Here is a 27515-nt window from a genome sequence, read left to right on the forward strand (position 1 = left end):
CAAGACGGCACAAGCATGTACAGATGGTCCATCTTCCTCACAGTCCTCAGATGGACATAGTCATGGATACCGCCACAAACCAAAGAAAACATCTGGATGACCCTGGCTGACGTGACCGGACAAGATTGCTTATACCTCAGTACAGCAACACCAAGCAATCCCTTTTTCACAGGTTTAATAGGGGGTTCCACTGACATCAACAAAGTTTAAGAACTTATTGATGGAGACCCCTGTGCAGCAGGTCATGGACTCAATGGATGGGAATGCCTGGTTTCCACGGATCAGGCATTCACCCTCATTGCCACCCCAGGAATCACAAATTCTGGGGTCCCTGAATACAGACTGGTGTAGTATTATCTGATTTACTGTTAGATGTAGATAGTATTAGACACACAACCTTACAAAATAGAACTACTCTTAAATCATTAATTAAGTGAGTTTTGATTTATCTTGTATTGGGTTTTTTTTGTATTTTGTGTGCCTTGTATGTTGCAATGTGTTTAAAAATTAATTGATAGATCAAGTAAGGCTGTGTTGATTGACGAAAAACAAAAAAGGGGGAATTGTGAACACCTATTTAGCTAACGGTCACAAGAGCATTCCAGACGCCTTTAGAAGGCCTTGAACAGAATAAACAAGTAGACAAAAAAAGAAAGATGCCAATTAGAAGAACACAGGTGCGCATTCCACGATAAAGGGAACTTGGCACAAAGAACCTCAATTCAGCAGTTTATCTTGACCAATTAGACTGAGACAAGTTTTGCATGTTTTAGTTAGTATAACCAATTATGTCCTATGTTTATGCACGTGTACAGTGTTGATATAACCAATCATTAAGTGTAACTAGGCGCGTGGACAGCGCATGAATAATGTGTGTAACCAATAGTTAAAATAGCTAAGCGCATGTACAGATGTAACCAATGTATAAAATGATGTCTGATGCTCTAGTAAAGGGTCTTCAACTATGATCATATTGATCTGTCGTTGAGTCCATGATTATGCTCCCACAACCTTCTTAGAGGAACACACCTTAATTACTTTGAGGTATTGCACTGGTGTTTGCCTGTTGGTTCCTATTACTTCAGGAGCCCCTGGCTCATCTCCGTAAGACTTCAAGTATGCTCCAGTATACCCAGTATGTCTCACAGCAACAGGCTGAGGACCCTCGCTAGCACCCCGTCCCTCTAACCTTGGCATGCCGTCCCACAGCTTGTCACAGGCAAGCCTGATATTATCCCACTCCCCCTTCAAGTCTAGTTTAAAGCTCTGTCAATGAGCTCCACTAGCTCATGAGCAAAGACCCTCTTCCCCCTTTGGGAAAGGAGAATCCCATCTGATGCCAGCAGGCCTGGTGCCGTGTAGACTATCCCATTATCAAAAACCCCAAAATTCTGGTGGTAACAGCAGCCATGGAGCCATGTATTAATAAACTGGGTTTATCCGTTTCTTCCAATGTCACTGCCCACAACTGGAAGGCTTGAGGAAAAAGTTACCTGTGCTCCAGATTCCCTTACCAACCATCCCAAGGCCCTGAAGTCTCTTTTGATTGCCCTTGGACTACGCATTGCAGCTTCATCGCCACTCACATGGGAGAGCAATAATGGGTAATAATCCGAGGGCCATACCAGACTAGGAAGTTTCCTAGTGATGTCCTTAACCCGGGCCCCAGGGAGGCAGCAGACTTCCCTAAGAGAAGGGTCTTTCCAGCATATTGGACCCTCTGTTCCCCTCAGAAGGGAGTCATCTACAACTATAACCCCTCTTTTCTTCCTCATTGAGGTGGTTGTGATATGGAGAGGTAGGCCTTTCTGACCTTGGCAACACCTCTGGTGTAGATGGACCATCATTCACATCATCCATTGACTGGCCTTCCACATCCAGGGCCTCATATCTGTTGTACAGAGGCACCTGGGAAGGCAAGGTAGGCAAGGAGGGGTGTCACCTGCCACCCCGAGCATGGACTTGCCTCCATTCACTCTTTTCCTTTAAGCTACTACCTTCTGCCTGGCAGTGGGATGATACAGGATCACCTTGATCTTGGGTTTTTTTCTGGTGGCTGTTCCTGTCTCAGGAAGGGCAGAGCATGGTTCCACCAATCTATCTCTTTCTCAGACTCCCTGATGCTCCTTAACCTTTCTACTTCCTCTCATAACTCTACCACCAGGCTGAGCAGATCATCCACTTGGTCACACCTCACACAGCTCTTCTCACTACTGCCATTCATTACTAGTGAAAGGCTCTGGCATGACCTGCAGCCTGAGACCTGGATAGCTGCATGTTTTCATGGGAGCTCTGTCTGAGTTGCTACATCCATTCTGGTGAGTGCAAAGGACATAACTTCCTGTCAGGTGGATATCATAGCTAAGCTCCTTCTGAGAGGGGGATGACCACCAACTGAACTCAATTCTTGAGCTAGGGTGACAATGCCCTTCCTGCACACCCTTCCATACAAACTGCCACACCACGCTCCAGTCCCTACCGTTCCCCAGGCTGCTCTTTTATAGGTGTAGGGGGTGGCTGCGGTTGCTCTGGCAACACCCAGGCCTTGTCTCTCTTGAGAGCTGCTGGCTCCTGACAGGTCTCTCCACTGCCCTGGAGTCTTCCTGCATCAGGAAATCCCCCCTGTGCACTGAGATCGATTGGGCCAGCTCCAGAGCAGCTCACCTCGGCAACTGACTCACATTCTCACAGAATTCACATGCTGTCTTTAGACCCTCATCCCTAAAACACTTAGGAACAGTGGGAAAGGGGTGCAGTGCTAATTTAAAGTTCCCACCCACACAGTAAATTGCCCGAGTGGAAATGCATTTCAAAGTGTGCATGCCCTCTGTCATATTTATTCCTATACCTTTGACTGTAATGCTTCTTGGCTGTGTAAGTCTCCCTAGCATGTCCACAGTGTTACTGGGTTTGTGCTGTTCAGATAATTGTCACTAACTGGTTTTATTATTCACAAACTAGGTTTATAATCCAGCTGCCAAGACATTAGCAAGAAAGCATGGATGGACTTGTGGTTAGGGCACTGACTTGGGAGGTAAGAAATCCAATCTTGGTTCTTGGCTCTCCCACAGGCTTTTCTCTATGACTTCTGGCAAACCATGGTCTTTCTGTTCCACTTTCAAAGAGCAGGGGAAGAGGTATCAGGATCCTAGCCCTATTTAGATTATTGAGCTTTTCAGGAGAGACAGTATCTTCTAATGCATGTATGCAGAAACTCTTATACAGAGACAAGATGGCATATGAGGCCTTCAGAGGAAAAAGGCAGTGCAAATGAGGATCATAAAAATTGTAAGTATGAAGGTGTATCACTAGTAACAAAGATGAAATTGGGTTTAACATGAATATACTTTTAATATTCTTGAAGAAACCAAAGAACTTACTCTCCCCTCCTCTATTATGGCACCAAGTATGTCACTTGCTTCATAGGATGTGATAGCATAGCTACGGCATACTGCCTCCAATGCTACATGCCTGGGGATCATTATAATGCAACTGAAAATACAGGGTATAGCAAGTATAGGGTGAGTATATAGAAAATAAGAAAGCATGTAGTAATCAAAGTTTGTCAAATGGATGCGTATTCAATAGAAACAAAGATGTTTTCAGATTTACCTTTTGCTGCTATTGATAAAGTAAATGTAATTATATTGCTCTCCTCTTTGTATGGCTGATGATCTTGCTTTTGCTTTATTCACCAGTAGAATATTAGTTTGCAAGGAAAACACAACAAAGTCCCCATTCTAGGCTTTTCACACTATAGTACTATTAATGGACTTTGGCTACAAAGAGCTTTTAGAGGATGAAATTGCTTGAGTTCAATTTAAAATAACAATTGTAGGCTCATCTTTCAGACATTTCTTGGAAAAACTTCATATTGAAATAGAATTTTCCATGCGTGAGGACTGAAAAGGAGCAAAAAGACAAAAAGATTAAAATTTCTTTTTATAATACCTATACTCTAGAAAGAGTTAAAAAAAGAAATAAGCCTTGGAGACTTGTGTCCGGGTTTCAGCTGGGATAGAGTGAATTATCTTCCTAGTAGCTGGTACAATGCTATGTTTTGAGTTCAGTATGAGAAGAATGTTGATAACACTGATGTTTTCAGTTGCTGCTAAGTAATGTTTAGTCTAAAGTCAAGGATTTTTCAGCTTCTCATGCCCAGCCAGCAAGAAGGCTGGAGGGAAACAAAAATTTGGGAGGGGACACAGCCAGGGCAGCTGACCCAAAGTGGCCAACAGGGTATTCCATACCATGTGACGTTGTGTCTAGTATATAAACTGGGGGGGGAATGGGGCTGGGGGGATTGCTGCTTAGGGACTAACTGCGTGTCGGTTGGTGGGTGGTGAACAATTGCACTGTGCATCATTTCTATATTCCAATCCTTTTATCATTACTGCTGTCATTTCATTAGTGTTATCATTATCATTATTAGTTTCTTCTTTTCTGTTCTACTAAACTGTTCTTATCTCAACCCACAAGTTTTACTTCTTTTTCTGATTCTCTCCCCCATCCCACTGGGTGTGGGGGGAGTGAGTGAGGGGCTGCTGTGTGGTGCTTAGTTGCTGGCTGGGGTTAAGCCACAACAGTCCATTTTAGCACCCAATGTGGGGCACGGAGGGTTGAGATAACGACAAACCTGACCAGAGCTTGTTAAAACAAATTTGTTACAAGCATTCATTATATTAGTTTAATAGTCGCTGGTCACAATGTCGATTTATGTGTTCATAGAGTTGTTGCTCTGGTTTTTAGAGTTCTGTTATGTATCACCTCACTTGCTGTGTATAGTCCCTGTGCTACTGCTTATCATCCGTGGGAGGTGGATTAAGGTTTTTGCTTTGATGTATTGTGTAACACTGTTTTATGGTATGATAAAATTATCGGTTGTGGGACTAATCCAGTATTTGCACTCAGCATTGTCATCACCTCTATACTTCAGGAGCCATCTGTGGGAAACTATTAATAACTACACCCTTTACCTTTCCTCCTCGGAGAGCCAATCTATGGGTGAGACACCTTTCCTCCCCTCTCCCTTCTCCTCCAGTTTACTTACAATGGCGTTTGAGAATTTTGAAAAATTTGAATACACTTGGGATGTTGAGACCAGCATGGTCCTACTGATAGGAACTATCATGTTCCTGAATGTGGTTCAGCTCTTCTTTAGGGTTAATCAACTATTTAAGAAGATCACCCAGAGATCTGCCCCGAGGCTGGATAATTATGAGTGGCAGGGTGTATGGGGTAGTATGGGCAAGCGCCTAGGACAGTGGGCACCTCCAATGTTTTGGAACTTCACCCCTGAACAAGTGCAGAATCTGGAAGAACTAGTAAAATATTTGGAAAAGGTATGCTGTCGCCCCGGCAGCTCCAGAGAGATACAAATCACTGCAACATGCTGGGGTCTGGCCTATGCCTATCGATCCCTGTTCAACACTATTCAGTACCCTCAAGGGGAAGAGAAGGTCTCTGGATCTAACAAGATGACAGGCACTGCGGCTACCCAAACCTCGGCGATGGGTAATGCGATCCCTCCAGCCCCGGTGACAAGCACTGCAGCTACCCAAATCTTGGTGACGGGCACTGCAGTCTCTCCAGCTCTGGCGACGAGCACTGCAGTTACCCAAACCTCAGCAAGTGGTACTACAACTGAACCAGTGGACCAACCTGCACCAGTATCAGTTGCCCCCATACAGAAGAAATATACAAAAAAATCAGTTCGCTTCGCAAAGGATGAAGATGAACCAGGGTCGTCACAGGAACAGGAGGAAGAGGCAGAACCAGAGGTAATCACCCGATCCCCATCCTTGAGTGAGCTGCTGGATATGCGAAAAGATTTCAGCCGTTGTCCAGGTGAGCATATTATCACCTGGCTGCTCCGATGCTGGGACAATGGGGCTAGTAGCCTGGAATTAGAAGGTAGGGAAGCCAAGCAGCCGGGATCGCTTGCCAGGGAAGGTGGCATTGACAAGGCAATTGGAAGACGGACACAAGCCATCAGCCTCTGGAGGCAATTCCTGTCAAGCATGAAGGAAAGGTACCCATTTAAGGAAGATGTTCTATGTCAACCAGGCAAGTGGACCACCATGGAGAGAGGTATCCAGTACCTGAGGGAATTAGCCATCCTAGAGACAATTCATTATGACCCAGACAACCCACAATTACCCGAAGATCCAGATGAAGTCCCATGCACACAACGCATGTGGCAGAAGTTTGTACGGAGTGCGGAGTGCACCATCGTCCTATGCCAACGCACTGGCGATACTGACCTGGGAAGATGAAGAGGCACCGACGGTTGACGAAGTGGCTCGCCAGCTCTGGCAATACGAAGAAAATCTCTCCTCCTCGCTGCAAGCCTGCATTTCGGCTGTGGAGAAGCTGTCCCAGGATGTTGAGCGATTCAAAGAGGATATGTCCTACTCCCCACTTGTAAGGACCAATGTCTCATCTATTAGGAGTGAGCGTTCCTCTACCTGAGAGACAGAATATAGAAGGTACACACCACGAGGTGCCCTGTGGTTTTACCTATGTGATCATGGAGACGACATGAGAAAATGGGACGGAAAACCTACCTTGGTCCTAAATGCACAGGTACATGAGCTGCGAGGAAAAACCACCACAAAAGGGGATTTGTTGCGGACGATCCACAGGGGACATCACACACAGACCAATGTGATCAAGTGAAGCCCCTTTACTATAACTTTTAGCACAGTTATATACCTGATGCGCTTGTGCACGCGCCTTATACAATACTCTAATTGGTACAATACCCCGTTTCACGCGACGCTATCTTATCCTCTATCGGCTGTGCAAGCTTCTTCACGAGGTGTCCAGCAGTTACTTATCTCATTCTTTGGCATCCAGGAGTTGTTTGTCAGGCTCTTCTTGTCTTCCTTTTTCCCAGCGTACAAGGACACAGCGTCCTTGTCCACTTCAGCACTTTGTAAACTTATGCTTCGTTCCCAGCTAATGGCTGGATTGCTCACATGCCCTCGCCCAGCCAAGAAATCCTCAACAGGGATTCTTCGAGGAACAATGCTGGTCCAGTTTCCAAACAGAGTAGAAGGGCTGATCTTATTTCTGATCCTCTTGAAGGGACTTCTGAGCCAATTTTACAAGAAGTGAGTAATGGACGCTCGGACCAGAATTAGAGGGGCCCTGCCTCAAGCCAGGTGGAGGAAAGGGATAACTGGGTTTATTGGACTGTGTGGATTCGATGGTCTGGCACATCAGACCCACAGGAGTGTAAAGCTTTAGTGGACACCAGTGCACAGTGTACCCTAATGCCATCAAGTTATAAAGGGACAGAATCCATCTGTATTTCTGGTGTGACAGGGGGATCCCAAGAGTTAACTGTATTGGAGGCTGAAGTGAGTCTAACTGGGAATGAATGGCAGAAACACCCCATTGTGTCTAGCCCAGAGGCTCCGTGCATCCTTGGCATAGACTACCTCAGGAGAGGATATTTTAAGGACCCAAAGGTGTATTGGTGGGCTTTTGGTATAGCTGCCTTGGAGACGTAGGGAATTAAACAGCTGTCTACCCTGCCTGGTCTCTCTCAAGACCCTTCAACTGTGGGGTTGCTGAGGGTTGAAAACCAACAAGTGCCATTTGCTACCACAGTGGTGCACCGGCGGCAATATCGCACCAACCGAGACTCTGATTCCCATCCACAAGTTGATTTGTTGACTGTAGAGCCAAGGAGTGGTCAGCAAAACTCGCTCACCCTTTAATAGTCCCATATGGCCAGTGCAAAAGCCTAATGGGGAGTGGAGAGTAACAGTTGACTATTGTGGCCTGAATGAAGCCATGCCGCCGCTGACTGCTGCCATGACGGACATGATATAACTTCAGTACAAACCTGAGTCAAAGGCAGCCAAGTGGTATGCCACAACTGACATTGCTAATGCATTTTTCTTGATCCTTCTGGCAGCGGAGTGCAGACCACAGTTTGCTTTCACTTGGAGGGGCGTCCAGTACACCTGGAATCAACTGCCCCAGGGGTGGAAACAGCCCCACCATTTGCCATGGACTAATCCAGACTGCACTGGAGAAGGGTGAAGCTCCGGAACACCTGCAATACATCAATGACATCATCGTATGGGGCGACATAGCAGAAGACAACTTTGAGAGAGGGAAGGAAATAATCGAAATTCTTCTGAAAGCCGGTTTTGCCATAAAAGAAAGTAAGGTCAAGGGACCTGCACAGGAGAGAGTTTTTAGGACTAAAATGTCAAGATGTGCATTGTCAGATCCCAATGGATGTGATCAACAAAATAGCAGCTATGTCTCCACCGACTAGTAGAAAGAAAACACAGGCCTTCTTAGGTGTTGTGGGGTTTTGGAGAATGCATATTCCAAATTACAGTCTGATTGTAAGCCCTCTCCATCAAGTGACCCGGAAGAAGAATGATTTTAAATGGGGCCCTGAGCAAGAACAAGTGTTAAATATTCACAATACGCCTATACATATGCATGACCTATCCCCACTTCATATTAAAATTAGCTCTGAGAGGTCATTTCCATAGTCTCCTCCCAACTGCGCCTGCGCAGGGCCTCTTTATGGTGGTCGTCTGGTGGTCGCAGAGATGAAGACAGATGACTCCTCTTCGTTACCGCTAGTAACCTCTTTCCTTGCGCAGGCTCAGTGATTTCTTGGTATTCACCCAAGCCTCAAGACCAGTCTTAGCTGGCTCTTGGGGCCAGCTCCTGTTTCTTATCAGGAACTGTCTCTGCCTCATTGGCTGGTTCTTGGGACCAGCTCTTCTTATCAAGGACTCTCTCTGCCTCAGCTAATTTCAACAATGTAAGCGCTAAACATCATCTTTCATCCCCCTTTATTATGTCTACTGAGATTCTTTTGACTCCCCTTGTCTCAATGTTATTCTCTACTTCCCATCAGCAGGCAATGTCTGGCCACTTCCTGGGAAGCAGGGCTTCAGTACACATAGTGATTGCTCTGGAAGACAAAAATGCCCCCCTTCCGTCTCCCTTTATTTAGCTTCCATATCTGAGCTGACATCATATGGTATGGAATATCTGTTTGGTTAGTTTAGGTCAGCTGTCCTGGTTATGTCCCCTCCCAAGATCCTGCCCTGCCCCAGCCTGCTGTTAAGGGGGGGCAAAAATGTTGGAGAGACAGCCTTGATGCTGTGGGATCACTGCTCAGCAGTAGCCAAAACACTGGTGTGTTATCAACACCTTTCTAGCTACTGATCCAGAGCACACTACGAGGGCTGCTATGGGGAGAATTAACTCCATCTCAGCCAGACCCAATACAATCTCCACCCCTTATTCCATACCATTTGTGTCATGCTCAGGTCCCACACAATTTAATACAGATATCTTCTAACCACGCCATAGTATTTAATTCTCATTACTGAAATCCCTTCTTACAAACACTTACAACTGAAACTACATACTTAAACCACTTTTATACCCAACATACAGATTTATACATTCTTATTAAGTACTACCCCCTGTGCTTTAACAGATAGGTGTTCCATGGGCTTCTTCCACTCCTCCAGATGTTCACACACAGGTTATGACTTGGGCCCCATCCGTCAAGATGAGTGGTCAGGACAGGAGAAGCAGTATGTTTGATTGTTGGGCACCAACACCGGCTTGGTTTGGGTCATCGTTGCACTTGTCTGGTTCCTTGCGAAGGTCACTCCTCTGCGGTTCAGGTCATTCCTGCTATATTACTTCCTACAACATACAACTCACATCACAGATTATTTTTCCCCCAAGGTTAAATGTCCTTGAGGCACACACTGGGTCTCCCCATTCTTCTGCATTACCCACCAAGTACACCCAGGTCCTTGAGCAAAGACAATCCCACGAATGGGTTTGCCTTTTCCCATGGGAGGAGAAATCCACACTGCCTTCACCAGCCACTTCCCCATGTGCACTACGGGGACCTTATCTCCTTCCACAGTATGTAGGGGTTTTGTTTGGGCAGGACCAGGACGGTTAGCAGATCCTCTGGTGTTAACTGGCCAAGTCGCTTCTGCTAAATTTGTATCCCAATGCTTCCATGCCCCATTGCCCAGCGCTCTCAACATAGTCTTTAACAGTCCATTATATCTCTCAATTTTTCCAGATGTTTGTGGGTGATAGGGGATGTGGTACACCCACTCAATGCCATGTTTCTTTGCCCAGGATTTTATGACGTTATTTCAGAAATGAGTCCCATTGTCAAATTCAATTCTTTCTGGGGTACCATGTCGCCATAAAATTTGCCTTTCGAGGCCTAAGATGGTGTTTTGGGCAGTGGCATGGTTTACAGGTGTATTGGCTTTGTGTGGTAAGGTTTTGGTAGCGGGGGGGGTTACAGGGGTGGCTTATGTAAGAAGCTGCTGGAAGCTTCCCCTGTGTTCGAGAGAGAGCCTATACCAGCCGGCTCTAAGACGGATCCGCCGCTGGCCAAGGCCGAGCCAATCAGCGGTAGTGGTAACGCCTCTGTGATAACATTTTTCAGAAGGAAAAAAGTTGCTGGGACAGAAAACAGCAGCCGGAGAGAGGAGTGAGAACATGTAAGAGAAACAACTCTGCAGACACCAAGGTCAGTGAAGAAGGAGGGGGAGGAGATGCTCCAGGCACCAGAGCAGAGATTCCCCTGCGGCCCGTGGGGAAGACCATTGTGAGGCAGGCTGTCCCCCTGCAGCCCAGGGAGGTCCACGGTGGAGCAGATCTCCACCTGCAGCCCGTGGAGGACCCCACGCCGGAGCAGGTGGGTTCCCGAAGGAGGCTGTGACCCCGTGAGAAGCCCGTGCTGGAGCAGGCTCCTGGCAGGACCTGTGGATCTGTGGAGAGAGGAGCCCACGCTGGAGCAGGTTTTCTGGCAGGACTTGTGAGCCCGTGGGGGACCCACGCTGGAGCAGTGTGCTCCTGAAGGACTGCACACCGTGGAAAGGACCCATGCTGGAGCAGTTCGTGAAGAACTGCAGCCCGTGGGAAGGACCCACGTTGGAGAAGTTCATGGAGGACTGTCTCCCGTGGGAGGGACCCCACGCTGGAGCAGGGGAAGAGTGTGATGAGCCCTCCCCCTGAGGAGGATGAAGTGGCAGAAAATAACATGTGATGAACTGATCGTAAACCCCATTCCCCGTCCCCCTGTGCCGCTGAGGGGGGTTGATAGAGAAACCTGGGAGTGAAGTTGTGCCCAGGAAGAAGGGAGGGGTGGAGGGAAGGTGTTCTGAGCTTTGGTTTTATTTCTCATTACCCTACTCTGGTTGATTTGTAATAAATTGTGTTAATTTTCCCCAAGCTGAGTCTGTTTTGCCCGTGACGGTAATTGATGAATCATCTCTCCTCTCCTTATCTCGACCCGCAAGCTCTTTGTTATATTTTTCTCTCCCCTGTCCAGCTGAGGAGGGGGAGTGATAGAAGGGCTTTGGTGGGCACCTGGCATCCAGCCAGGGTCAACCCATCACAAATCCCTTTAACAAATAGTATGCCCTGAGTCTCAATCCAACCACTATTCAGTTGCTGACGAAGCAAGTTTAAAAAACCCAAAACCTGGAGGGTTTCAGCTTCAGTTTCAAATGACAACCTTGTGTATTCAAACAATCACAGACCAGCAAAGGAAAGATAAGGGAAAACGCCACTCAGATATACATAATCCATTTAGGCCTATATCATAATCCACTCAGACATAGTCATACACACCATTGCACAAGTCAGGGGATAAAAACTCTAAGATTCAGGTTGGAAATGGGGGAGTCACTTCTCCAACTATACAGTTGGCTTGTGACGGAAATCCTTCCCCCTCTTGATCAGGACGCCGGTCGAGGTAACTTCCCTGTGATTGAAAGCCCTTACCTGGAGGTAACAGAGAATATTGTTTATGCTTTAAGTTTGTAAATGCATGTGTGCTTGTGGTTGTCTGTGAATCACTTGTGGTCATAATAATGTACTACTCTTGCCTTAAAAAATTGCAATAGTGCATTCCTCCATTGTATCTGTAAAACCTGCAATAGTGGCATGTTAAGTCTGTGAGTGAAGTTCAAGTTGTTTGCTTGAACCTTGCAGTTAAGTCTGCGAGTGAAGTTCAAGTTGTTTGCTTGAACATTGCAGTTAAGTCCTTTTCCGTCACACCCTGACAGCCAAGGCACTGTCCTGTAGGGATGAGGAGACACAGAGATTTTCTTCAAAGTTTTGGAGCCAAGATGACACTTTCTCCACAATTGTTTTTTCCATATCTTGAATCACCTTTCGCCACATGGCCTGTGTGCACAGGGCATCCTCTGGATCTTTGGAGACCTTCTCATCATCTAGATCACTGTAGATGACTTCCACCACTGCTAACTCTCTCAGGTACTGGATGCCTTCATCTGCGGTAGTCCACTTTCCTGAGGAGTTCACAAGATCTTCCTTGAATGGATACCTTGCCCTCACACTTGAGAGGAGCCGGCTCCAGACACTGCAAATTGCTGCCTCTTTTCCAATTCCTCTTTCAATTCCCTGGTTTCTAGCGAGGGATCCCAGCTGTTGGGCTTCCTTTATGTTCCAATTGCTGACTGTCGGCCCTGTTATCCCAGCATCGGAGCAGCCAGGCAGCAATCCGCTCACCTGGCTGGCGGCTGAAGTCTTTCCGCATGTCCCGAAGTTCCGAGGACATCAGGGACGGGGTAGTTTCCGCTTCCTGTCTAAGTTCTCTCACTCCTTCCTCCAATTTCTTTGTCGAAGGACCGGCTTCTTGATCAAACCTTTCCTCTTCTTCCTCTTCCCTTACTAATCGATGATATGGACCTGTTGATCTCCTTGTCCACTGTTTCTTTTTCACTACTGGGGCAGTTACTGTAGTTGTCGCTGTTGTTTGGGTCCCTATCTCGAGCATGGTGTCCTCAGATGCAGTCTGGGTCCCTGCCTCAACCATGGTCCTCTGAGAGTGTTGAACTGTGGCTCGGTAGACATAGGCCAGGCCCCAGTACAGTGCGAGAAGCTGCTGGTTTTCATTGGGATAGGCAAGGCACCCTTCTATCAGGTGGCGCGTCAGTTTGCCAGGGTTGCTTGCCTGTTCGGGTGTAAAGTCCCAGATTATGGGAGGTGATAACCGTCCTAGGAATCTGCCCAAATCCTTCCATATACCCTGCCACCCAGGGAACGGTCACTTGAGGGCACATTTCAGTATTGCCTCACCCGAAACTTGTCTTCTCTTATACCAGGACGAGACCAGTTTCCACAATACCCATAATATACCACCAGTATTAATTATTAGTATTGAACAGATCACATAAGGGTGAACAAGGACCTCGGGAGCCTGCATAATAAAACCATCTATATCAATGCCCGGTAGGGAGAGGGAGATGTATTCCCTCATCTCCTTCACAATATAGCTCCCACAACACAGCAAAGCCATCAGTGCCAGGACAAAGCACATAGACATTATTTACATTACCATGTTCCCAAACTCAGCAAAATAGAGATAAGCAAGCAGCCAACAAACTCCATGACCTGCACAGGAGCTACCACTTAATAACTATCTATAGCACACTTAATGCAAAACTGCCATTGTTGCACCCCTGTTCAGGTGCCAAAAAAAGGACTGTGGTGGATTGACCCTGGTTGGGCGCCAGGTGCCCACCAAAGCTGCTCTAGCACTCCCCCTCCTCAGCTGGACAGGGGGGAGAAAATATAACAAAAGGCTCGTGGGTCAAGATAAGGATAGTTTAATAAAGTGATAGCAAAGGTCGTGCATGAAAGCAAAGGAAAACAAATGATGTTATTCTCTACTTCCCATCAGGAGGCAATGTCTGGCCACTTTCTGGGAAGCAGGGCTTCAATACGCGTAGTGGTTGCTCTGGAAGACAAAAATGCCCCCCTTCCGTCTACCTTTACTTAGCTTCTATATCTGAGCTGACGTCATATGGTATGGAATATCTGTTTGGTTAGTTTAGGTCAGCTGTCCTGGCTGTGTCCCCTCCCAAGATCTTGCCCAGCCCCAGCCTGCCATTGAGGGGAGGGCAAAAATGTTGGAGAGACAGCCTTGATGCTGTGGGATCACTGCTCAGCAGTAGCCAAAACACTGGTGTGTTATCAACACCTTTCTAGCTACTGCTGCAGAGCATAGCACTGCGAGGGCTGCTATGGGGACAATTAACTCCATCTCAGTGTCCTGGTTTCAGCTGGGATAGACTTAATTGTCTTCCCACTAGCTGATACAGTGCTATGTTTTGAGTTCAGTATGAGAAGAATGTTGATAACACTGATGTTTTCAGTTGTTACTAAGTAGTGTTTAGACTAAAGTCAAGGATTTTTCAGCTTCTCATGCCCAGCCAGCGAGAAAGCTGGAGGGGTACAAGAAGTAGGCACAGGACAAAGCCAGGGCAGCTGACCCAAACTCGCCAATGGTGTATTCCATATCATGTGACGTCCCATCTAGTGTATAAATTGGGGGGGGGAGTGGGGGCAGGGGATCGCTGCTCGGGGTCTAGCTGGGCGTCGGTCGGCGGGTGGTGAGCAATTGCACTGCGCATCATTTGTACATTCCAATCCTTTTATTACTACTGTTGTCATTTTATTAGTGTTATTATTATCATTATTAGTTCCTTCCTTTCTGTTCTATTAAACTGTTCTTATCTCAACCCACGAGTTTTACTTCTTTTCCCAATTTTCTCCCCCATCCCACTGGGTGTGGGGGGAGTGAGTGACCAGCTGCGTGGTGCTTAGTTGCTGGCTGGGGTTAAACCACAACACTCAGGCGGACCCAATACACCCAGTCACCCAGGAATTTTGGAAGTGATCACGGACTGGCCAGAAGGCAAAGATTTTGGAATGTCGCCAGAGTAGGAGGTGACACATGCTGAAGAGGCCCCACTGTACAATAAACTGCCAGAAAATGAGAGGCAATATGCTTCACTTATTGATGGGTCCTGTCGCATTGTGGGAAAGCATCGGAGGTGGAAGACCTCTGTATGGCGTCCTACACGACAAGTCGCAGAAACTGCTGAAGGAGAAGGTGAATCATGTCAGTTTGCAGAGGTGAAAGCCATCCAGCTAGCGTTAGGCATTGCTGAAAATGTGGCCAGTGCTCTATCTCTATACTGACTCATGGATGGTGGCAAATGCCCTATGGGGGTGGTTACAGCAATGGAAGCAGAGCAACTGGCAGCGCACAGCCAAACCCATCTGGGCTGCTGCACTGTGGCAAGATACTGCTGTTCGGCTAGAGAATCTGGTTGTAAAAGTACGTCACGTAGATGCCCACGTACCCAAGGTTGGGCCACTGAAGAACATCAAAACAACCAGCAGGTGGATCAGGCTGCCAAGATTGAAGTGTCTCAGGTGGACCTGGAATGGCAACATAAGGCTGAATTCTTCATAGATTGGTGGGCCAATGACACCTCAGGCCATCAGGGAGGAGATGCAACATATAGATGGGCTTGAGATTGAGGGGTGGACCTGACCATGGACACTATCGCGCAGGTTATACATGAATGTGAAACATGTGCTGCAATTAAGCAAGCCAAGCGGTTAAAGCCCCTGTGGTACGGAAGGCGATGGCTGAAATATAAATATGGGGAAGCCTGGCAGATTGACTATATCACACTCCCACAAACTCACCAAGGCAAGTGCTATGTGCTTACAATGGTGGAAGCAACCACCGGTTGTCTGGAAACATATTCTGTACCCCATGCCACTGCCTGGGACACTATCCTGAGCCTTGAGAAGCAGGTCTTGTGGCGACATGGCACCCCAGAAAGAACCAAGTCAGACAACGGGACTCATTTCCGAAACAACCTCATAGACACCTGGGCCAAAGAACATGGCATTGAGTGGGTGTATCATATTCCCTATCATGCACCAGCCTCTGGGAAAATCGAGCGATACAATGGACTGTTAAAAGCTACATTGAAAGCAATGGGGGGTGGAACTTTCAAACATTGGGATACACATTTAGCAAAAGCCACCTGGTTAGTCAACACCAGAGGATCTGCCAATCGGAGTGGCTCTGCCCAATCAGAATTTTTACATACTGTAGAAGGGGATAAAGTCCCTGTAGAACACATTAAAAATATGTTAGGGAAAACAGTCTGGGTCACTCCTGCCTCAGGCAAAAGTAAACCCATTCGTGGGATTGCTTTTGCTCAAGGGCCTGGGTACACTTGGTGGGTGATGCGGAAGGATGGCGAAGTCCAATGTGTGCCTCAAGGGGATTTGATTTTAGGTGAGAATAGCCAGAATTAAACTGTATGATGTTAGTTGCTATATAACCCTGCTACTGGATGTTATCATTACTATAATTGTTATATGCTATATTAATAGTACTATAGTAGGAATCATTTAGATCAAGCCAGAATGAAGTTTGATAAAACTGAGCAAAGTGCAGTAGTGATATAACTAGAACTGACTCCATGATGCAACAATCCAACGGCACACACCATCCTCCTGCTGCATCAAATGTCACCTGCTCGTCACACCGCACTGAAGCCCAGTTCTGCTCTACCAACTGAGAGGACTTTGAGCCATCCCTCCTGCCCAGACAGACTGGTATGACAGATGGTGCCCAGAGTCGGGAACTAAATGAACTCAACGAACAGTTTATGCACATAACCCATAAACTAAAGGAATGATATCTCTGTGTGTGTATACGTATATATACATATATATCTCTCTCATTGTTCATATGTCTCAAAGGGATGGAAAAGGTGATGATGATTGACCAGGATGTAACTAAAGGTATGGGAACTGAGCATGACGTCAATGGTATAGAATAAGGGGTGGATACTGTCCTAGTTTCAGCTGGGATAGAGTTAACTGTCTTCCTAGTAGCCGGTACAGTGCTATGTTTTTAGTTCAGTATGTGAAGAATGTTGATAACACACTGATGTTTTCAGTTGGTGCTCAGTAGTGTTTAGACTATAGTCAAGGATTTTTCAGCTTCTCATGCCCAGCCAGAGAGAAAGCTGGAGGGGCACAAGAAGTTGGCACAGGACACAACCAGGGCACCTGACCCAAACTGGCCAACGGGGTATTCCATACCATGTGACGTCCCATTTAGTATTGGAACTGGGAAGTGGGGGCGGGGAATCGCCACTCGGGGTCTAGCTGGGTGTCTGTGATGGAAAAGGACTTAACTGCAAGGTTCAAGCAAATGATTTATTTGAACTTCACTTTACAGACTTAACATGCCACTATTGCAGGTTTTATAGATACAATGGAGGAATGCACTATTGCAATTTTTTAAGGCAAGAGTAGTACGTTATTACAACCACAAGCGATTCACAAACAACCACAAGCACACACGTGTTTACAAATTTAAAGCATAAACAATATTCACTTACCCCTCCAGGAAAGGGCTTTCAATCCCAGGGAAATTACCTCGACCGGTGTCCCAATCAAGGCGGGGTGTGGGTGTGTGTGTGTTTCCTTCGCAAGCCAACTGTATAGTTGGAGAAGTGACTCCCCCATTTCCAACCTGAATCTTAGAGTTTTTATCCCCTGACTTGTGCAATGGTGTGTATGACTATGTCTGAGTGGATTATGATATAGGCCTAAATGGATTATGTATATCTGAGTGGCGTTTTCCCTTATCTTTCCTTTGCTGGTCTGTGATTGTTTGAATACACAAGGTTGTCATTTGAAACTGAAGCTGAAACCCTCCAGGTTTTGGTTTTGTTTTGGGGTTTGTTTTTTTTTTACCTTGCTTCCTCAGCAACTGAATAGTGGTTGAATTGAGACTCAGGGCATACTATTTGCTAAGGGATTTCAAGACTCAGTTCAGGTTTTGGTTCTTTGAATGGTGCAGCCACTGCCCTGTTTACTTTAGGGTTTATCAGACAACCCAAGGCTAAGCTGTCTACACAGCTCCCAGTGAGTGGTCTCTGCAGAGAGACAGGGCCTCAAGGCAACCCAAGGCTGGGTCAGTCCTGTAACCCCCCATGAGTCGCCTGTGTGCACTAGTGATGGTGAAACTCTTTGTGAACTATGAGCGGGACAATCCACACATTGTCTGTTGGGGGGTGGTGAGCGATTGCAACCAGGACACTGTTGAAGCCACTCAAGACCCAAGCACTATAATTAGTGCCCTATTGTTAGTGGATAAAAGATGAAACAAATCTCCCAGCACTGGAGCACAGCTCGTCCTACTAAATGTTAAGCTCTGCCTGTGCTAAAAGTGAAAGGCTACATCAACTGATAAACTAGTCTGCAGATAAGGCATACAACTGGGAAGAGTTTGCAGCTTCCCCAAAGCAACACAGAAGCAGCAACTTATCTTTCTGCCTCAGCAATGGCAGAAGCTGTTATAAGATACTGGGTGGAAACTCCCATATGCTATCAAGAGCAGTTTGCTGTCCAAGAGCTGGAAGCACACAGATTGGATCACTCTTTATATGCTTTGCCAGGCCCTTCTACAGCTGCACTGAGTAACAGAAGGTGTATGCCAGAAAGTACAGCTGGGGCCAGGAAGAGCGGCCAGGAGGAGGAAAACACATGCTTTCAGGTCTTGCTGGGTGTTGTGCAGTTCCTCCCTGAAGATAGCATTATTCAGACTTTTGAAGGCTGGCTCCTGATTAAAGCTCAGCATGGACCTAGGATGGACGAACACAGTTTCATATCCAGAAGCTTTACCAGACAATACAAATTACCTAATGGAGTGGAGAACAAAGATTTGTCTGCGCTTTTCTGCCATGGTGGCATTTTGATTGTTGAAATTAAGAACTCGGTGGGAAAGAATGGAAGTCTTGTCCATAGTTTATTGCTGAGAGAAATTGATTCTTAATATAACAAAATAATATCATTCAAGCAATGCTGTAGAGTGTAGTAAGCATGTGGCTATATTTATATTACAGTAAAGGAAAATCTTTGTATGTATCTTTCAGTATGCTGAGATAATTGTTTGATGTGAAATGTTAGATTGCTTGCCTCCAGCTACATATGTGCTGGAAAGCCAGGCTTTTTGAACAGTAGAGAATTTAGGCTAGTCACAGCAAGAGAAAAAAAATTCTATTTGATAACATATTGAAAAGAATGTACATTTATTACTTCAGTAGGAGGAGTTGTATTTCTAAGGAATAAGTATTTGTCATACATATTCATAATCCTTAAAGAAGCAATAGACAGGTTGTGAGTTTTATGGAAATTTAATTTACATACCAAAAATGCTGTTTTCTAATTTTTGAGATTAAATTCTTCTTCCTTAGGCTCCGGAAAAGCACACAAACTGAAGGATACTATAAAGAAAAAAGCCCTATTTCCACAGTTCAAGTTTGCATCCAAAAAACCCTTGAGAGATTACTTTTTAGAAGTGTGTTGCATGTTTGAAACTATAAGAAAACAGAATAATCACTGACTATATTTGTTTGAAAACACAGTAAGTAGAAATGATACTTTCTGTCAAAGACATTAATTTGAAAGAAAACATTCAAAGACATTTAGAAAATTGGGTTTGTTTAATGTATTCTGCTATCTATTAGCAACTAAAGAAAAAATATATTGCTTACAAATACTCAAAAGGATCAAATTCTTCCTTGTGAAGCCCTGGTAATAAAAAGGCATTACTCTAGCACAGATGCCTTTATTCTTATGCATTTTAGGTAGTCTTGTTGTTCAATGAGATGAATATTTTATTCTTCATGTTGCTTGACAGTTTAGGCCGAGATCCCACAACTGTGTCTTCAAGAGCAAATTTTTCTGCCTATGTATAGTCCCACTCTCCCTGTATCAACATGGGCTCTACATGGATCTAATTTTAAGTGTGGGGGTTACTTACTACAGACATAGGTTTAATTTCCATCCCAGTCTCTCTCATTTCAAGAGAGTGGTAGAGATGAAAAAAAATCCACTCACTATATCTAGCATCTGGTCTTCTCAACATTAAAAAAAATAATGCTGTAAGTGAGTTTTTACAAACTCAAAAATTTGAGGACATCTGCAGCCGCAAGCCAAACTGCCTCCTTTTATATGTACTAGAGATGAGTATGACTGCTGTGCTATAAATAGTAAAGGAATGTGGAATGGAAAGTGCCAAGTTAAATACAGACTCTTTATGATAGCCATCTGCTGCTTGGACAAATCAAAAACATATTCAGATGAAACTGAATACAAATACAATTTTAAGAATATGAAAAAAATCTGATGAACAAAACTTGAGCTCTCGCTAGCTGAAGCTAGTTTAAAATGAAAGTCCTAAGCTTGTACTTCTGCACATGTCCATTCATTAGAAAGATTTATGTTGTGATTGTTTAGACTTGAAGGTATTTGAAGCAATTGACTTTAGAGAAGTGGGTAGTCTAATTCTTGCATTTTATTTATTACTTGTACTAAAACTCACAAGGAATTTGTACAACAAATGCAGAATAAGGTCTGGATTGTAAATTTCCATCATGTGCAATTATTTTGTTTTTTGAATAGAGCAGAAGCCAAGAACCTAATGTTTTCTAACAAACCAAACCAAATATAAAACATATGTCCGTACATTTTCACTCAACCCACACTTTTCCCTCATATTGTCTGTGTTTAATTTGTGTATTGGTTCAAGATAATAAGAGGATGATCATGCTAGAAAATCAGACCTAGATTCTAAATACTTCTAGGTCAAGAAGCTTCCTCAGCCAGGAATCTGATGGAACATATAACATGGTTTAAAAAAAGTTTAAAAAATATGAATTCTAGATACAGGTCTGGATTTAAACTTTAAACACTAACTTTATAAAAGCTCACCCATGGTTTCCATATCACCTTATGGCACAACTGTTGGGATATAGTTCAGAATCACCAGTTAGTAACCTGCTATGGTAATTTTTGTTTACAGATAATTTTGTAAATTGGGTCACTTAAAATTATAGATTTTTTTAAAAACGATTCTATGTATGATTACAGTGATGGTATTCATAGCCCTAGAGATGAAAAAGGAGTTTAAAAAAACCCCTCTGATTTAATTATTTCAAATTAGATCATGATTAAACTATTGGAAATTTGGCAAGGAATTAGACCAGACAGCCAAAATCATATTGTCTGTTCTATGTATGTTAATACCATGGTTACACTTGGGCCTGCCTCACAAAACTGGATGGAGAATTTAACATTTGTCTGTACTATATTGTAGGTCTCTTCACATTACTCTGTGCCCGGTTCTGTACTTGCTAACAACATTGTCAGTCAGAAACCAGTGGAGCGTACTGACCAAAACATGGCAAGGATGTACCCAGGCAGATTTTATCTTCTCTAGTACCCAGAGCTTTACAAAAGCCTGAGTCTGTGCTCCTTCGTGAATGGGAACTTGCCCTGGCCCAGCACTGGAGTGCTTGTGTAACAGGGACCACACTGGAATATAGACCTGCTGCTGGCTTCCTGCGTTTTACCACTAAGTACAACACAGCAGAAAGTGCTTCTCTCCTTTTTTTAGTGGCAGTTTTTCAGAAGTTCTTGGATGAATGATTTTTATATGTTTACCAGAACAGCATCAAAGTACTTGGCAGAGTGTTTCTGAATTGTCTGTAAAGAACTGTTTTCACATATTGTATTTGATGTTTTCCTTTTATAATCTGATTAGAACTGAATGTGAATGTCACAGAGAAAGCTGCTAATATTGCTCATGGAGAGCAGAATGAGAAATTTATAAAGAGGATAGGATTTCAGAACAGCTACAGCTTAAGACAGGTTTAAGACATTCTGATGTGATAAAATTAAAGAACCCTGATATTGGCTGCCTACAAAATCCTGGCCCAGAACAAGCAATAAATGTTGCTGCAAGCCCTGCAGAGCAAGTGTTATGGAAGTTTCTCAGTCCCCATCAGTGAAGGATTACCTTTGATCTGACTGCTCCTCCAAATGGGTAAAGATGCATGAATCTAAGCACAGTAAAAAATGCTTTCATGGAAGAAGAAAATATCTCAATATCAGCACTAGTCTCCAAAAGCAAGGTCACAAATATACATTTCTATGTGATCCCTGTGGGAAGAAAGCCCACAAATGCCTTGGACTTCTTGCCTTTTTATAGTATCTGCTGTATCCAGGTGTATGGATTGTCCGGCTCATAGTTCACAAACGAGTTTCACCATGTCTAGTGCACACAGGCAACTCATGGGGGGTTACAGAAGTGACCCAGCTTTGGGTTGCCTTGAAGCCCTGTCTCTCTGCAGAGACAACTCAGAGGGAACTGTTGGGAAGTGGCTTGCTGAAAAAGGACATGGGCCTGTGGAAAAGTTGTGCGAGCAGAGTTCTGTGTGAAAAAATGTCAGTTTGAGCAACAAGACTAGGCCTTGGCTGAAAATAGCTGGCTTTACTGATATCGGGAGAAAAACAACAGCTGGTCTTGCCGTTATCGGGAGAAAGGTAAAAACAGTGTGACCTTGGCATAACTTCACAAGTAACTTTCGAAGAAGTTCTCATGAGAAAGTTACTGAACACGCATAGCTGCCAGCCACAAGTGGGTGTATTTTAGTAATGAATAAACATTAGCAATGTACCAATCATATTAGGACTAGTAGGCATAATTATCGCAAACTGTATAAATATGAGCTATCCGTGCAAATAAAGTTGAATCACTTCTATCACTCATATTGGGTCGACTTATGTGCATTCCTCCGCCGCTCCAACAGGGAACTGTGTAGATAGATTAGCCCTGGGTTGTCTGATAAGCCCTAAAGTAAACAGGGCAGTGGCTGTACCATTCAAAGAACCAAAACCTGAACTGAGCCTTGTATTGGTTTTGTGTGGCAAGGTTTTGGTAGGGGGGGGGGGGGGTGGGGTTACAGGGGTGGCTTCTGTAAGAAGCTGCTGGAAACTTCCTCTGTGTCCGATAAAGCCCATATCAGCCAGCTCTAAGACGGACCCACCGCCGGCCAAGGCCGAGCCAGTCAGCGATAGTGGTAATGCCTCTGTGATATCATTTTTAAGAAGGAAAAAAAGTTGGGACAGACAGAAACAGCCACTGGAGAGAGGAGTGAGAACATTTAAGAGAAACAACCCTGCAGACACCAAGGTCAGTGAAGAAGGAGGGAGAGGAGATGCTCCAGGCGCCAGAGCAGAGATTCCCCTGCAGCCCGTGGTGAAGACCATGGTGAGGCAGGCTGTCGCCCTGCAGCCCATGGAGGTCCACAGTGGAGCAGATATCCACCTGCAGCCCGTGGAGGACCCACGCCGGAGCAGGTGGGTTCCTGAAAGAGGCTGTGACCCTGTGGAAAGCCCGCGCTGCAGCATGCTCCTGGCAGGACCTGCGGATCTGTGGAGAGAGGAGCCCATGGAGCAGGGTTTCTGGCAGGACTTGTGACCCTGTGGGAGACTGTTGAGGATTTCTTGGCTGGGCGAGGGCATGTGAGCAATCCAGCCTTTAGCTGGGAACGAAGCGTAACTTTACAAAGTGCTGAAGCAGACAAGGACACTGTGTCCTTGTACGCTGGGAAAAGGAAGATAAGAAGAGCCTGACAAACAACTCCTGGATGCCGAAGAACGAGATAATTAACCGCTGGACACCTCATGAAGAAGCTTGAGCAGCCAATAGAGGATAAGATAGTGTCGTGTGACACGGGGTATTGTACCAATTAGAGTATTGTATAAGGCGCGTGCACAAGCACATAAGGTATATAACTGTGCTAAAAGTTATAGTAAATGGGCTTCACTTGATCACATTGGTCTGTGTGTGATGTCCCCTGTGGATCCTCCGTGACAGGGGACCCACGCTGGAGCAGTATGCTCCTGAAGGACTGCACACTGTGGAAAGGACCCATGCTGGAGCAGTTCGTGAAGAACTGCAGCCCGTGGGAAGGACCCACATTGGAGAAGTTCATGGAGGACTGTCTCCCATGGGTGGGACCCCACGCTGGAGCAGGGGAAGAGTGTGATGAGTCCTCCCCCTGAGGATGATGAAGCGGCAGAAAATAACGTATGATGAACTGACCGTAAACCCCATTTCCCATCCCCCTGTGCCGCTGAGGGGGGTTGGTAGAGAATCCAGGAGTGAAGTTGTGCCCAGGAAGAAGGGAGGGGTGGAGGGAAGGTGTTCTGGGCTTTGGTTTTATTTCTCATTACCTTACTCTGGTTGATTGGTAATAAATTGAGTTAAATTTCCCCAAGCTGAGTCTGTTTTGCCCGTGACGGTAATTGATGAATGATCTCTCCTTTCCTTATCTCGACCTGCAAGCTCTTTGTTATATTTTTCTCTCCCCTGTCCAGCTGAGTAGGGGGGAGTGATAGAAGGGCTTTGGTGGGCACCTGGCATCCAGCCAGGGTCAACCCATCACAAATCCCTTAACAAATAGTATGCCCTGAGTCTCAATCCAACCACTATTCAGTTGCTGAGGAAGCAACGTAAAAAAACCCAAAACCTGGAGGGTTTCAGCTTCAGTTTCAAATGACAACCTTGTGTATTCAAACAATCACAGACCAGCAAAGGAAAGATAAGGGAAAACGCCACTCAGATATACATAATCCATTTAGGCCTATATCATAATCCACTCAGACATAGTCATACACACCATTGCACAAGTCAGGGGATAAAAACTCTAAGATTCAGGTTGGAAATGGGGGAGTCACTTCTCCAACTATACAGTTGGCTTGCGAAGGAAACACACACACACCCTCCCCGCCTTGATCGGGATGCCAGTCGAGGTAATTTCCCTGGGATTGAAAGCCCTTACCTGGAGGGGTAAGTGAATATTGTTTATGCTTTAAATTTGTAAACGCGTGTGTGCTTGTGGTTGTCTGTGCATCGCTTGTGGTTGTAATAACGTACTACTCTTGCCTTAAAAAATTGCAATAGTGCATTCCTCCATTGTATCTATAAAACCTGCAATAGTGGCATGTTAAGTCTGTAAGTGAAGTTCAAATAAATCATTTGCTTGAACCTTGCAGTTAAGTCTGCGAGTGAAGTTCAAGTGGTTTGCTTGAACCTTGCAGTTAAGACTTTTTCCATCGCACCAGGGCATTTGAGAGCTCTCTACACAATCTTATACTTGTAGTGCAGTGAACCGAGGCTGACATGACACCCATCAGTCACTCAATAGCCACTCAGCTACAGCCCTGAGCATTGGAAAAGAGGAAAAGAAACCCCTGGGGTATCATGGTAGCAAAATTCCTTCTAATATTGGTAGGTCTTGCATTCCTTACTCAGTTCATAGCCAGGAATCAAAATGTGCTTTTTCATCTGAGTAACACTACAAGATTTGACTTTTAATGGGAGTAGGAATATTTCTGAAAATATTGGGCGCACCTTCTCTTGTTTGAAAGGGACACTGACCTCTGTGTTGCTGACTACCAGAGACAATGGCAGGCCCCTATCATCTAGAGGACAGCATCTCAGTGGCCCTATGCTGTGAACGCAGGGGGTAAGTCTAAGGACTTAGACCTGTACATTACATCAGAGATACTTGAGCTGACCCCACTCATGCAAACTCTGGAGCCAGAAGTACTGTCCCTGTGTGTCAACTCAGGTCCAGAAAGCCCAGACTGTCCATTGCTGTGCATAGGCTAAAAAATCATCACTTATTAAAAATACTTTCACAGATGGAAAGACAGGAGAAACATGGCACTACAGCTCAGGACTCCCCATCCAGGTTAGTGCTAGCATGGGGGTCTTGGCTCTCCACTCCACAGTGGGCTGTAGCCTCACCACAAGTCCCATCAAGCTCCTTAAAAAGAAACACTCTTTAACCACATGGTAATACCACTGATGCCAGCATTTTCAGGAGGAAGTATGTTTAGTAGCCACTTGCACAAGTAGGACTGATGCAAGTAGAGAATCATTTATAATTCCTCTTGTGTTATTTGGTTTCTTTACTGTGCTTTGGGCTGACCCTGACCCCCATGAGTACCCCTCTTCTGCTGATGAAGCATGCCGCTCCCAAGCCCTGCGAGCTAATACAGAAGCAGCAGCAGGCAGGTCTATGTATGGAGAAGAGACAGAAAATTGTAGGACCAGAGTGGGCCTTGGCCCATAGTGAGCAAGGAAGCCCACCAGAGGTGTCTCAGGGGAGCAGGAAAAACTCCAACTGGTTCAGAATATATTTTTATATATTTTAAGATTTTAAGGCAAAATATTTAAGCCTCCTATGAGAAATACTTGACTTTTTTTATACAATGAGCATTTTTAAAGGGCTGAGAAAGGCATTTCAAAATTACTTTAACTAAAAAATTTAGGTTTTTAATAGAAAAGGAATACCATACATGGACTAAACCCTTGGTGTGCTAGAATGAAAGAATGTCACCTACTATCTTCAGCTATGTTTCTTTCCAATTGCACATCCCTTTAATTTTTCCATCCATTAATAGTACATTCCCATCATGTAAGCAGAGATACCATGGCAGAATGTCCAAAAGTTTCATTTGCTCTTAGCAAAGTTGGATGACATGGGAGTTAAAGTGTGAGTGCCCTATTGTAGCGGTGTGCTCACCCCCAGCCTGACCTGTATTTCCTGTAATACTGATCAAGTGATAACCACCAGCAGCAGTGGTCCTACTGGATGTGTCTGGTTGTGTGGATTTGGGGGAGAAAGATAACAACACAATAGCCAAGGGCTAATCTGAACAATGCACCCATCTAATCACAGTGCTGGTCAATGTCTGACTCAAGCCAAATTTGGAAGAAACTAACACCTGTAGTCAGTATGTAAATATGACTATGAGTCAATTATCTTACTCTATAAATAGCAGACAGCCCAGGGCCCGCTGAGCTCTCCTGCACAGTAGTGGGCTGCACGCCAGGATCTCCTCTTGAGTAGGGACGCCTCTCAAGGTTACTCCTTGAGGTTGAGAGAATCCTTATCGTGTCAGATACTCGGTAAGTGAATTAGGAATAAGTGCACTTTGAAATCTTAGCTAAGTGATATCAAGGATTGATTGTGCACATATAATCCTTTAGGCATAAACCGTTGACCAAGTCTGGGACTAAGTCTGGATCCAGCCACAACTAAACTCCCCTCTGAGAAGGAGTTTAGAATGCAAGGGGCTCCTTTCTGAACCTCATGACTCAACGGGAGGGTCTCCCTGGCAGTTTTGTCTGACCCTGTCCTCTATGCAGTAAATATAAAGTGAACCTTGTCATTGAATCTTGTTAAACCACTGTCGCATTTACTATCAAACTTTGTTAAATCGCTGTTTTATACTGTCCTGATTTTGGCTGGGATAGAGTTAATTTTCTTTCTAGTAGCTGGTACAGTGTTATGTTTTGGATTCAGTATGAGAAGAATGTTGATAACACACTGATATTTTCAGTTGTTGCTAAGTAATGTTTAGTCTAAAGTCAAGGATTTTTCAGCTTCTCATGCCCAGCCAGCAAGAAGGCTGGAGGGGCACAAGAAATTGGGAGCGGATATAGCCAGGGCAGCAGACCCAAACTGGCCAAAGGGGTATTCCATACCATGTGATGTCATGCCTAGTATATAAACTGGGGGGAGTTGGCCTGGGGGGATTGCTGCTCAGGAACTAACTGGGCATCGGTCAGCAAGTGGTGAGCAATTGCATTGTCCATCACTTGTTTTGTATATTCCAATCTTTTTATTATTATTATTTTCATTGTATTATTGTTATTATTATCATTATTAGTTTCTTCTTTTCTGTTCTATTAAACTGTTCTTGTC

General features: G+C 45.0%; 2 protein-coding genes across 2 annotated transcripts in view; both read left to right on the forward strand.

The window, feature by feature from the left end:
* LOC126035303 (uncharacterized) overlaps positions 1 to 27515 on the forward strand; it is a 156139-nt gene that overhangs the window by 67903 nt on the left and 60721 nt on the right. The gene's annotated exons all lie outside the window — the stretch shown is intronic.
* LOC126035567 (heat shock protein beta-3-like) lies at positions 18091 to 18721 on the forward strand. Its single transcript, XM_049794208.1, is given in 2 exon segments — positions 18091 to 18173; positions 18175 to 18721. Coding segments are annotated over 2 exon segments (630 nt in total).

This window comes from Accipiter gentilis, chromosome W (assembly GCF_929443795.1).
Source record: "Accipiter gentilis chromosome W, bAccGen1.1, whole genome shotgun sequence".
NCBI classification, from domain to species: domain Eukaryota; kingdom Metazoa; phylum Chordata; class Aves; order Accipitriformes; family Accipitridae; genus Astur; species Astur gentilis.